This window comes from Peromyscus maniculatus, chromosome 8, assembly GCF_049852395.1.
Source record: "Peromyscus maniculatus bairdii isolate BWxNUB_F1_BW_parent chromosome 8, HU_Pman_BW_mat_3.1, whole genome shotgun sequence".
Taxonomy (NCBI): Eukaryota; Metazoa; Chordata; class Mammalia; order Rodentia; family Cricetidae; genus Peromyscus; species Peromyscus maniculatus.
In genome coordinates this window covers 5,022,231-5,035,914 of record NC_134859.1, presented here as the reverse complement: position 1 = coordinate 5,035,914, position 13,684 = coordinate 5,022,231, and the positions used below count along the sequence as shown (strand labels likewise).

Sequence of the window (13,684 nt, the reverse complement as noted above, 5' to 3'; positions counted from 1 at the left end):
CCAGTACTTTTACCTACTGAGCCATCTCCCTGGCCAATTCTGTAGGTTTTTGTTTTATTTAATTTGATGGGTGTGAGTGTTTTGCCTGAGTGAATGTATGCATGTATTAATGTGTGTGCTTGGTGCCTGTGGAAATCACAAGAGGGTGTCAGATCCACTGGAACTGGAGTTACAGATGACTGAGCCACCATGTGGGTGCTGGAAACCCAATCTGGCTCCTCTGCAAAAGCTTTGTTCTCTAAGCCGCTGAGCCATCTCTCCAGCCTCCAATTCTATAGTTTTAAATATCACTTAAAACTAAACAGTAGGACTGGAGAGATGGTTCAGAGGTTAAGAGCACTGGCTGCTCCCCCAGAGGTCCTGAGTTCAATTCCCAGCAACCACATGGTGGCTCACAACCATCTGTAATGAGATCTGGTGTCCTCTTCTGACATAAAGGTGGACATGCAGGTAGAGCATTCATATACAAAATAAAAAAATCTTTAACAAAACAAAACAGTAGTCACAAATGTCAGATTCTGACTGTGCTGATAGGAGCTGTCAGTCCCTTACAGACAGGATGGTGGGTGCCAGCAGCTAAGGACAATGGGGAGCTAGCGTCTGAAGGCTCTGGTTGGAGGTGAGAAGGTTTTGGAGCTAGACCATGGCATCTGCAGTGCTGTCCCTAGAACTAAGTTACCTATTATGCTTTTTATTTATTTGCTTATTTATTGAGACAGGATCTTACTATGTAGCCCTGGCTGGGCTGGAACTCATTTAGACCAGGCTGGTCTCAAACTCATAAATCCACCTGCCTCTGCTCCAGAGTACTAAGATTAAAAGTGTATACCATCATGCCGAGCTCGAACTATACATTGGAAATAGTCAACATGGTAGATTTTACATATACACAGTAAAAACCATGGTTAGCCAGCTGGTAGGAAGACTGTTAGGAATGGCAGTTGCCAACAGACAGATGCCCTTCACTTTGTCACTCACCATCTGGAACACCGTCTGGGACAGAAAGCTGGCCGCAACTGTACCGATGTCACCCTCGCCCCCCATCTTACAGAGGATGTAGCCATAGAGGTTGGCAGCTTGGAGGGAAATCCCAGCGATCACAAGAGCCTGCATTGGGCAAAGCAAAGGGAAGCCTGCTGAGCATGCGGACTGCATGGGAAGGGGTAGCCTAAGCAAACGGAGGAGACAAGCTGAGAGAAGCTGCCCAAAGCCATGGAGGTGGGGAGTTGCGGGGGGGCAGTGTGGAAGCCAAACCGTGCAGCCCACTTACCATCATGGTGCTGCTGCTACTGTGACCTGTGTTCTGTGTCCCCAGTGAATGGACAGCCCTCCCAAATAAAACCTGAGTACTGTCAGCCTTCCCACCCAAGAAAGGTGGTCTGTTAATGGATACTGTACTTTTTAATAGAAACTCCTTCCTGGGGGCTGAGGAAGTAGCTCATTGGAGTACTTGCCTAGCATTCACACAGCCCTGGGTTCCTTCCCCGGTACCTCAGAAACAACAATTTCATATCAGCATTATTCCCTATCCACTAATGAATGAAACAGAATGTGGTATACTCATACTGTGGATACTAACCATGCAAAGAAACAGTGTGCTGATACATGCTATATTTTGGTTGGACCTGAACATGTGCTAAGTGAAAGAAGCCTCTTAGAGAAGAACAAATATATTATTTCACAGGCAAGTCTATCTAGGAAGGTGAGTGCCAGGGGGCAGGAAAATGGCATAGAGGGCAAGGTCTACAAAGTATAGATTTTCTTTGGGTGGGGGTGATGAAAATAATTCTAAGATGGGCTGGAGAGCTTGCTGTTCTCAGAGGACCTGAGTTTGGTGCCCAACACTCCTGTCAGCAGCTTACAAAAAGGCTTGTAGTTGCAATTCCAGGGGAACCCATGCACTCTTCGGGGCCCTGAGGGCACCCACACTTGCCGCACACCACACGCAGGTACACACACACACACACACACACACACACACACTTATAATAAAATCTTTTGAAAACCCTAAGATTGGCTGTGATAGTTATATAACTGCAAAAATGACGGAAGCCCCGAAGATACCCTCCAAATGGTGAATGTATCCACTATGTGGCCATCTCCACCAAACTGTTAGGGTGACCACCGGGTCAGGACACTTCCAGCCCCTGTCTGTCACAGCAGCAGGGGGATCAGGGTATCTTACCAGCCACTTCAGCTTCAAGGAGAACAAGGTGCTGAAGAAGAACACGATCCAGATCACTGGGCAGATGATGAGGCCAAGCCAGAAGATGCGCGCCTCTGCCTCAGTGGCGGCCATGTGGCTTGGAGAGACCTGTTGGGGAACAGCCACTGTCCTTTTTCAAGCAGTGACTGTAAGATGAATTGCTAAACCATCTTATTAATAAAAAACCGGGAGCCAGATATTGGGGTGAAAACTGAGAGATCAGAGGAATAGAACAAGCCACAGCCAAGCTCACCTTACCAACCCTCAGCCTTCAGAGACAGTTACTTCCTGTTTACTCACGCCTGTATCCTTTCTGTGCCCGGCCATCTTACTTCTCTCTGTCCAGCTACATCACTTCCTGTCTGTCTGTACAGACCTCCAGACCTCTATGGTTAGTGCTGGAATTAAAGGCGTGTGCCACCATACCTGGCTCTGTTCCCAGTGTGGCCTTGAACTCACAGAGATCCAGATGAATCTCTGCCTCCCGAATACTAGGATTAAAGGCGTGAGCTACCACTGCCTGATCTCTATGTTTACTATAGTGGCTGGCTTTTCCTCTGTTCCCCAGGCAAGATTTATTGGGGTGCACAAATAAAATATCACCACAAGTTACTCTTGTTTTTGCTTGTTTAGTGTGCACTGTTGCTGTGTGGGTTTCACAGAGGATTTGTGTAGGGCAGGGTCTGGTCTGGCACACACAGTGCTCAGGGAACCTGTGTAAGCTGCACACAGCCTTGTCCAGGTTCTTAATAGTTTGTCTTGTCTCACAGAGTACCTTTCTGGCTTCAAATATCCAGTGGCTTTTTCCGTCTTCGTCTATCTGGTTCCACCATCGAAGACCCACCATGAGTCTTCCAGTTACATTCTGAGGAAAGTGGGCAAAAGGGCTGTGAGCACACAAGGAACAAAATGGCTAATTGTTTCTGTAATGGTCTTCCTATGTAGCCCAGGCTAGCCTGGAGTTCTCAAGCCTCCTGCCTCAGCTTCCTAAGTGGTGAGCACTGGGTGTGTGCCAATGCACTGACTAGTGTTTGCTGTGAACTGCAGAGGACATCAAGAGAGGGTGTGGGCTGTAAGGTGACGGTGGGTGGGGATGCTGCTGCCAAGCCTGCTGACCCGAGTTCAATTCCCCAGGACCCATATGGTGAAAGGAGAACTGACTCTGCAACCTGTCCTCTGACCACATGTACATCGCAGCACACGTGCGCATGCTCACACACAAAAGAAAAAGGGGAAAGGATGTTGAGTTGTAACTGTTCCTCAAGTGAGCTTTCCAGGCTTCTCGTCGTTAACAAGCTTACTTTTTTTGTTTTGTTGTATTTTTTCAAGTCAGGGTCTCACTTGGTTGGCCCAGAACTTACTATATATACCAGGCTGACCTCAAATTCAGAGATCCACCTGCCTCTGTCCACCTACCCCCTTTCCTCCCACCCCCTGAGTGCTGATATTAAAGAGGTGTGCCACTATACTGGCCCTTACCATTTTAAAAAGTGGAATTCTGGCCAGGTGTCATGGGCAGTGCACACCTTGAACCCCAGTCCTCAGGCAGATCTCTGTGAGCTGGAGTTAGCCAGGGTTACATAGTGAGATGCTGTCTCAAAATAAAACAGACGGTCATAGTATGTGTGTGTGTGTGTGTGTGTGTGTGTGTGTGTGTGTGTGTGTGTGTGTGCGTCATGAAAATTGTGCAAAGTCCAAAGCCATGTGGGGTCGTCCCCCCGTGACGCATCTGTGCACCTGTGACAACTGACCCTGGAAGTCACTTACAGAAGCGGTTTTGCTCTCTAATGATAAGTGCCCTGGGCCCCGTAATCCTTCAAGTTTTTAAACATTAATTTTGTGTGGAGGAGAAGGCCACTCATGTGCCACAGCATACTTGTGGGGGTCAAGGGACAAGTTGTGGGGTTTGGTTCTCTCCTTGCACCATGTAGATTCCAAGAATCGTACTGAGGTCCACGCTTGACAAGCACCCTTCACCTGCTGTGCTCTCTTGCTGGCCCCTCGGTGTTTAAACAGTTTAAACCAAGCAGCCCTGGATCCCACAGCACCACCCGGGAGCAAAGCCCACAGGTCCCTGGAGAGGGAGCCTCACCTTCACAGACCAGAAGTCAAAGGCCAGAAGGAGGAGCACCGTGACGAAGCAGCCCACGAAGCTCCTGCTGAACCAGTCACAGCACACATAGGTGACGATGGCGCTCACGCGGAAGAACAGGTGGAAGAAGGTGGCCAGGGGGTGCCTGGGGAGAAGCCAGGAGCAAGGTCATTAAATTCACTTTGGCATCACCAGAGGGGCATTTGTCTCTGCGTGGTTCAGCTCAAAACTCAGCACTGTTCACACACTTCAGCATTCCCCAAAATGACAAAGTCTCACGCATCCTAGGCTGGCCTCAATGATGACCAGTGATGTCCCCGAATTTCAGATTCTCCTCCCTACACTGCCTGTGTGCTAGATTACAGATGTGCACACCTGGTCTATGTGGTGCTGGGGATCACACTTGGGACCTTGTGCATGTTATGCAAGCACTGTACACCTGAGCTACACCCCAGCCTCTGAAACGTGTTAGGACACTACTCTGTTTTCTCCCTCGAAGAACCCAGGACTTTCCCCTAATGTGACTCCAAACATCATTTGCCCTCTTGGAAACAAGGTCACCTCTGAAGTGAAGTGAGATTGATTTCTGTCTTCCCACCAGTGGTGACAACAGTTCCCTAAAAGTAAAGTTTGGGTCATTCCACCAGCACACGTGAGCTCACAGGGCAGAGCTCACAGGGCACCAGCACATGTGAGGTGAGCTCACAGGGCAGAGCTCACAGGGCAGAGCTCACAGGCCACCGGGCAAAGTATCTTCCTGGAGAGTGGAAATAGTGATGAAACGAATGGGTATCCAGCTCATGCCAGTTGCTTGGCAACGAGTGGTAACTAGATGCTGGGGTCTCCTCAGACATTGGTCCCTGAGCACTATGCTGTCAGATGCCAGCCTGCCTCAGAAGAGCCTGAGCCGTGTGAGGCCCTCCGCCTGCAGCAGCGGCTTTTAGAGAACTCAGAGAACTAGAGCTGGGCTGACTGCCAAAAGGATCACTAACCCGTCTGGAGCAGACAGCAATGGCCACCGAGGACATACTGATGGCAGTGGGTGACACTGAGAGGATGTGGCTTTCAGATTCTTGCTGTGGTGTCCCAGTTCCAGACAGCACACAGGTAGAGTGCAGATACGTGAGATGGAGCAAAGACCGCAGCAGCAGCTACGAGACAACGACAATGAGGACAGCACTCTGAGTGGCTGGAGTGTGGCTTGGGTGACAGTGGTCACCTGGCCTGCACAAGGCGCTGGGTGTGATCCCAGCACTTCACAGACCAGGTGTGGTGGAGCACACCTGGAATACCCACACTTGGGAGGTAAAAGCAGGAGGATTCGAGTTCATCAGCCACATGGAGATGGGAGGCTAGCCTGAGATATATGAGACCTTGTCTTAAAAAAAAAAAAAAAAAAAAAAAAAAAAAAAAAAAAAAGCTAATTCTTTAAATAAAATATCACAGACTATGTTCCTAACTAGCCTGTGGTCTGTCCACATGACACTTCTGGATTAGTTATAAAACATGGATTTAAAAAAAAATGGCAGGCAGGGGCTAGAGAGATGTCTTGGAGGTTAAAACGCTTGCTGCTCCTCCAGAAGACCAGCGCTCTATTCCCAGTACCCATGTCTGGCGGCTCACCACCCTCCGCAGCTCCAGCTACAGGGGACCCGATACTTTTTCTGCCTCCAACGGCACTGACCTCATGTATGTGCACTTGCTCACACTCACACGCACACACACACAAAATGTCTTTTTAAAATGGCAGGTAAAGGGGGTGGTGAAAGAGACCTCAGCAGAACTGCAGGGGAGGCCGATGACCACTGGGAAGGCGGTCAGGGAGCAAACCGGAGGCGCCTATAGAGTCGTGTCTGGCTCACAGCGGGATGTTCAATGAGATCCAGAAACAGGATCGAATCACCCATGCTTGGTGTTCTGCAAGGCGAGGCCGGTCGGTGCAGAGGAGCAGCTGTGTGCCAGAACACTCTCCTCTGACAAGGTGAGGGCTTGTTCTGTGCCGGGAGATGGCCCTGCCATTTCATATTGGACATGATTATGTGGCACTTCAAAACTTCCTAGAATATTCCAGAAGATAACATTTGTGGGGGCTCACACTCCTTTACCCTCCTGAACCTGGTTAGTGATTTTCAGCTAGCTGTAGCAGCACAGTTTGCCTCTTCACCCAGGTAATGCTAGAGACAGACTCACCCTGGACATTCTTCCAGGCTAAGGTCACATCCAAGACATTTTAAATAGATCTGGAAAGATGTCTCAGTGGAGAAATGTTTGCCATGCAAGTGTGAGTACTGGAATTTAGATCCCATAAATCCACAGAAAAGGGTGGGTGTGGTTGCCTGCTTCTAATCCCAGCTCTGGAAAGGCAGAGACAAGATCCCTGGGCAAGCTGGCTAGCCAGTCTTTTTTTTTTTTTTTTTTTTTTTTTTTTTTATTATTTTTTCCCCTGAGACAGGATTTCTTTGTGTAGCTTTGGAGCCTGTCCTAGAACTCACTCTGCAGACCAGGGTGGCCTTGAACTCACAGAGATCTGCCTGCCTCTGCCTCCTGAGTGCTGGGATTAAAGGCATGCGCCACAACCACCCGGCAGCTAGCCAGTTCTTTAATGTACACACACATACACATGCAAAAAATATTTTATTAGTCCCTGAAATAATTCCTAAAATTTAATGTATTTGTTGTGTTAAATATTGTGATTGAGTCGATTGAGATCACTGGGAAGGGCTGCAGAGATGACTCAGTGGTCAAAAGCACTGGCTGCTCCTTCAGAGGACCTGGGTTTGATTCTCAGCACCCATATGGCGGCTCACAACCACCTATAACTCCTGTTCCGGGAATTCAGTGACCTCTTCTGGCCTCTTCAGGAACTGCATGTGATGTATAGACATACATGCAGGCAAAGACCTATACATGTGAAATAGATGAAATCTTTTTTTTAATTTATTATTATTATTATTTTATTCTTCTATCATATATTACATCCTGACTGCAGTTTCCTCTCCCTCCTCTCCTCCCAGCCCCTCCTCCCTACCTCCCCTCTGCCCCCAATCCCATCCACTCCTCCTCTGTCTTCCCTTCAGAAAAGGGCAGGCCTCCCAGGGATATCAACCAAACATGGCATGACAAGTTACAATAAGACTAGGCACAAACCCTCATATCAAACCTGGATGAGGCAACCCAGTAGGAGGAAAAGGGTCCCAAAGTCCCAAAAGCAGGCAAAAGAGTCAGAGGCAGCCCCTGCTCCCACTGTTAGGAGTCTCACAAGAACACCAAGCTACACAACCATAACATATATGCAGAGGACCTAGCAGAGACCCACGCTCATTGTCCGTTGAATCTCGGCAAGCCCCTATGAGTCCTGTTTAGTTGATTCTGTGGGTTTTCGTCCTCTGGCTCCTACAATCCTTTCTCCCCCACTTCCAAAGGATTTCCTGAACTTGGACTAACATTTGTCTGTGAGTCTCTGCATCTGATCCCATCAGTTGCTGGCTGAAGCCTCTCGGATGACAATTATTCTGGATGATTATGAACTCTTTTTTTTTTTTTTTTTAATCACTGGGAACACACGCAAGTGGAGGTCTGAGGACAACTTTTCAGAATCAGCTCCCTCCTCCCACCAGGGGTTCTAGGGTTAAAACTCAGGTGGTCAGGCCTGCGCTTTTACTCTGGACAGTCTTGTCCACCTGCTTCCTTTATTCTTATCAGGAGGTGTTTTGATTACTATTATTCAAGCAGAGCCTGATGCACGTCAAACCATGGCTCGAGTCCTATTCTGCTCTTTCAGCGCCTCTTGAGTCTACAAGTGGAGTTGGCCCAGCTTGTCAATGCCAGGCTAATACTCAGGTGGCCAGAGACTAGCTTCTAAGCTTTGAAGGCTGTGGCTCCAGCCCTGAACACATATAGGGTACTAAGGGCAGCAGGCTTCCCGATGCATCCCTTGAGAGGCAAGTGGCAGGATGATTCTGGGCTGGCTGGGGGTCAGCCTTCCAGGTCCCTTTCTTAGTAGCTCCATTGCCTTTCCAATGCTGTGCAACTTCCCACGGCCTCAGGCTGGGGAGACGGCTCAGGGGTAAAAGTACTTGCTGTGCAAAGGTAAGGGCCTGAATTTGATTTCCCGGAGCCCAAGTAGAGCAGGACACAAGCCAGGAACGTCTGAGCTCCAGGCATTCTTATGGATAAGGGGAGGCAGAGACGCTGGGATTCCCAGAAGCTCTCAGGCCTGCTTAGGCTGGCCTGTATAGAGGGAAAACAGAGAGACTCTCAAAACAGGATGGGCACTGAAGATCAGCCCCCATGTGTTCTCGACCACACAAGCACTCTGACACAGGAACACGTCCATTCACACAGAAAGGCCTCACTTCTCCTCTATAAACAGGCACAGTGTCCCTTTCTAGGACTCTGAAGAAGTGGTGTGGTGGTGGCATCACAGTGTTCCGCAACACACACTGCTCTGTGATTGAGAACAGCTGTTACCTCAGCCCAATGTCACTCAGACTGGTCCCCACCACCAAGGAGCCACAAGGAAATTCCCCCCTGACCTCAATCTTTTTGTCATGCTGTGGGGGGGGGCATTTTCAAGGGATCTTCCAGGATTCCTAATCCCCCCACAACCCCCAAAAGGTCCCTCTTCATGCTCAACTGATAGTATTTTCTACTCAGTATCCAACCCTCCCCTCAAAGAGACACCTAGAAGCTTCCTATCTCAAGGGCAAGTGTGGTTGTTGTTGGTTTTTTTAACCCTTGGGGGCCCACCATCCAGCTCCCAAATAAATACACAGAGACTTATTCTTACTTATGAATGCCCGGCATTAGGTTGGCTTGTTTCTAGCCAGCTTTCCTAACTTAAAATATCCTGTTTCTCTTTAAACTATATTTTGTCTCTGGGCTTTTTACCTGTCTTTATTCTATATATCTTTCTTTCCTTCTTACTCCGCGGCTGGCTGGGTGGCTGGCCCCTATCTTGAAGTGGACACCCATTTCCTGGGGAACACAAGGTAGGTTCACAACTTGAAGTGTGTGTGGGTCTCACTGGAGGTCTTAACCTGTGCCTGGTAGAGGAACGCACAGGCTGGGAGGTCGGTCCCACCACAGAAGTGCACTGCTCCAACGCCAGGAGACGGGAGGCATGAGAAGCACACCACGTGAATTCCGCTGTGGGAAGAGGCTGTGTCAGCGAATCACAGAACCAGAGAGATGGTGAAGAGGCCATTCTGCGGGGGTTCTGAGAGCGGAGGAGGGGTACAGGTGCACGGGGGCTTTGGATCAGCGAAGCTGTTCTCTCAGTGCTATAGTGGAGGGTGCAAGTCACCACACACATTTATCAGACCCCACGGAATGTATGGCCAGAAGAGAGAGGGCCCTGTGGGAAGGCTGGACTGTGGTTAGTAAGGTGTTGTTCAGTAGCTGTAACAAGTGTGCCACAGTTGTGGGATGGGAATCCAGGGGGAAGTGTGGGCACTGCAGCTTCTGCGCCGTTTTTCTTTTTTGAGACAGGGTTTTGTATCCCAGACTGGCCTCCATTCACTATGTAGCCAAGGATAACCCGATCCTCCTGTGTTTTGGGGTTGCAGGAACCCACCGTCATTTCCGGCTTACGGAGTGCTGGAACCAAACCCAGGGCTTTGCACATGCTTGGTAAGCACTGAGCCAGCTGAGCCACACCCCCAGCCCTCTGCTCTGTTTTTCTGTAGACCTAAAACCCCTTAGCACAGGTTATGTAATAAGGGGGATGGGCACCTGGGTGTGGGCTCTGTGTGTACACACAGGAAGCAGCCGCCGGTAACCAGGGCCGAGCGGCGGCCCGAGCACTACTCAAATGAGCCAAGGTGCAGAAGGCAACTGGACCATTTTCAGCTAGGCACACACAACCCCTTCGCACCACCTTTCACAGCAGCTCTGAACAGGAGGAAAGGGCCACTGCCCTAAATGTAACAGGGATCCAACATGTGTCTTTACAAACTGTTCTTGGGCTGGCAAGATGGCTCAGGTGATGATCTGAGTTCAATTCCCAGGACCCACATTGTAAAAAGAGAACCATCTCTTCCAAGTTGTCTTCCAACCTCCACACATGTCTGCACCCTTATTTGCACACATAAAAGAAGGTAGGAAGGGAGGGAGGGAGGGAGAGAGGGAGGGAGGGAGGGAGGGAGGGAGGGAGGGAGGGAGGGAGAGAGAGAGAGAGAGAGAGAGAGAGAGAGAGAGAGAGAGAGAGAGAAGGAAGGAAGGAAGGAAGGAAGGAAGGAAGGAAGGAAGGAAGGAAAGAAAGAAAGAAAAGGCTATTCTTCATTTGTTTACTTCCAAAATTGTGCTCAGGGTTTATGCTTAGTTTTCTTTGTGCATATGGAGATGTGTGCGCAGCTGCACTCACCTGGGCATATGCAGATGTGTGCACAGGTGCATTCACCTGGGTGAGAGGTCAGTGTCAAGTTCCTTCTTCAATCACTCTCTATCCCTTTTTACGATTTTTAAAACGTGTTTATTCATTTATAGACAAGGTCTTATCTAGCCTTGGCTGGCCTGGAATTAACAGAGATCTGTCTGCTCCTGCTTCCTAAATTCTAGGATGAAAGGTATGCGCCGCCACACTCAGCCTCACTCCCCTACTTTGGAGACAAGGTCTCTCACGGACCCTGGAACTGGCAGCTGTGGCTAGGCTGGCCAGCTGGCGAGCCTGCCTCTGTGAGCCAGCATTGACATTAGAGGCATGGGCCACCATGCCAGTCTTTCCCATGGGTGCTGGGGATCAGAGCTCAGTTACTCCTGCCTGCACAGCAATCACTTTATTCACTGAGCCATCACCTCTGCCCCAATAGCCCAAGTTGGCTTAGAACTTGTAATCCTCCTGACTCAATCTCCAAGTTCTGTGATTACAGCTGTGAAGCACCATACCCAACCTGCACTATGGAGTGTGAGTGTGTCTATATGTGTGCACATGCGTGTGCACGTGAGTGTGCAGGCCAGATCTCAACTTCCGATGTTGTTCCTGAGAATCTGTCCACCTTGTTTTCAGAGAAAAGGTCTCTCACTGGCCTGAGGTAAGCCACTGAGCTAGGTTGGCTGGCCTAGCCGCCTGCACAGCATTCACCAGGAAGGCCGGGCTTTTTCACCGCTCCCCAGACCTGCACGTGGGCTCTCTGGCATGAATTCCACACCACACATCCTATTTCAGTTTCTGTTGGCCCTTAGGCATTCCGGAATGTTCTCGTCAGTGTAGCACAGACATGAATGAAGAAGGGCACTGCTCCTGACATAAGTCCACCTTGTCCCTTCCCAGCCCTGTGTCTCCCTCTACCTTTCTTCTCCAGTCACCTAGGACTTCAGGGACTGACCTTGGTGGCAAGTGACTCAAAACTCCGCCCAGCTAAGGTGAGTCTGTGCAACAGGCCATGTCCACATCCACCTGCCCTTGAGGGGCCACACGCTGGAGCAGAGAGACTTAGCCCCGACTGCTCCTTGCGTGGCCATGCTGGTAGTGGCTTCTTCAGGCCCACCTTCCAGAAGGAGATAAAACAGTGCTCTCAGACGACGACACCCTCATCAGAACTGCTTAACCACGTCAAACTCTTGCCTGCTCTGTCTCCACCCTTTCTCCAGTTAAACCCAACGAACTGCTAAAACCCTGAAGACAGACTTGGGGGCCCTGGACCCACCAATCTGGTCCTTTTCCCAGTGTGGCCACACTGAACACATCTCTCTTTCTTATCTCTTTTAGTTGGCGTGTGGGGACAGGTGGCCCAGCTCAGCTGGCTGAGACATTGTTATCTTCCTTTCTCAGTCACCTTCCTGCTAAGCACCCTTGAGAGGATGCAGGAATCTGTCTCAAATCAGCCCAGGAGCAGGGGCTGGGGGACAAGACAGCTCGCCACACGGACAAGGACCCCAGTGAGGAGGGCGCAAGCTCCACTCCTCTCCATCCTGTGTAAAATCTGAATGAAACAGGAGACCAAGAAAGACCACAGGAAGCTGGTCTGGATTTTGCACGGAGACACAAGTGCCTTCCAGGGCAGACCGACTCACAGGGTGATGTTCTGGTGCCTTGGGTGGCCTGTCTGTGGTTTAAAAAAATCACACCTAAAAATCCCCAACTATACTTGGTCATTGCAGCTGGATGCCTGAGGAAAACTCCAGAAAACAAGTCCTTTTTTTCTGTGTTCATCAGTTCCTCTTTAAAAGAGGGGAGTGGGATGGGGTGAGGCACAAATGTCACCCTCCTAATGATAGTGGCACAGTGACAGCCAGAGTTCAGACGCTCAATCCTGCCCTGGAGGAAACACAAGACTCGTGTGTGTGTGTGTGTGTGTGTGTGTGTGTGTGTGTGTGTGTGTGTGTGTGATGTGTGCATATGCACTCTCGTGTGAGCAGGCATGTGTATGAGCTTGAGGATGTTGGGGGTACAGAGGAAAAGCTCAGTAGCATCTACCTTAGTTTTTGAGAGACAGAGCTACTCACTAAACCTGGAGTTCTCCGGCTAGGCTGACCAGAGCCCCTGGATCCTCCATCTCCACCTCCCAGTATTGGGAACCCACATGTGTGCAGCCATGCCTGGCTTTTTCCTGTGGGTTCTGAGATCGGACTTGCTCATAAGGCTTTTCTGACCGAGCTGTCAACCAACCAACTCCCTATTTCCTTTAAAGTTTTATGTCCTTCCTTCCTTCCTTCCTTCCTTCCTTCCTTCCTTCCTTCCTTCCTTCCTTCCTTCCTTCCTTTCTTTCTTTTTCTGTGAGCAGAGACAGAGGACAACCTCAGCTGCCATTCTTCAGAAGCCAGTACCTCATTTGTATGAGACAAGGTCTTTCGCTGGGACCTGGGACCACTGAGGAGCCTGGCTGGCCAGCAAGCTCCAAGGACCTATCTGTCTTCCCAGTGCAGGGCTTATAAGTGTGCACCACCATGCCCAGGTTTTCCCATGGGTTCCGGGGTTGAACTTAGCTGTTACACTTGCAAGACAAGCACTTTGTAGATGGAGTACTCTCTCTGGTCCTGGGCTCAGTCATCTTTCCACCTGGTCTCCTGGTCTCCTGGGAGCCTGCTGGACTGCAGTACCTCAGCTTGTCATCAACAGCCCTCTTCTACATTGTCTCCAATGTCAACTGGGGCCAAGATAAAACGGGGGGCAGGACACAGAAGGCACCCAAGACTGAGGAAGCAGGAATTTATCTCACCCCAGGAGCCCGGGGGCTGTGCATACTCAGGACTTGCCACCAAGGCTCCTGTATCTCATTCTTCTGTAGAATGCTTCAGGTGCAAAGCCATCTCCATCATGACGGATGACAACATGGCCTCCTGCACCCATCAGAACCTGGACGGGCAGATTCTGGGGCCATCAGGATGTTGGAGTGGATGCTGGTTGCCAAGCACTCACAGTTCCCACTAAAAGTCTGCGCAGCCGA

At 49.9% G+C, this 13,684-nt stretch overlaps 1 protein-coding gene across 5 annotated transcripts in view; it reads right to left on the bottom strand.

Moving 5' to 3' along the window:
- The window catches only part of Tvp23a (trans-golgi network vesicle protein 23 homolog A), a 38,515-nt gene that overhangs the window by 5,907 nt on the left and 18,924 nt on the right, over positions 1-13,684 (bottom strand). For 2 of the 5 annotated variants that reach the window (XM_076577878.1, XM_042283544.2), the window contains exons 3-7: positions 5,291-5,449; positions 4,299-4,443; positions 2,982-3,071; positions 2,186-2,314; positions 979-1,107 (exon numbers count right to left, since the gene is read on the bottom strand). In XM_076577878.1, the coding sequence (XP_076433993.1) occupies positions 979-1,107; positions 2,186-2,314; positions 2,982-3,071; positions 4,299-4,443; positions 5,291-5,449 (652 nt within the window). Of the gene's footprint in view, positions 1-978; positions 1,108-2,185; positions 3,072-4,298; positions 4,444-5,290; positions 5,450-13,684 lie in introns of those variants that run through there. The other 3 variants (XM_076577880.1, XM_076577877.1, XM_076577879.1) reach the window with 3 other exon arrangements.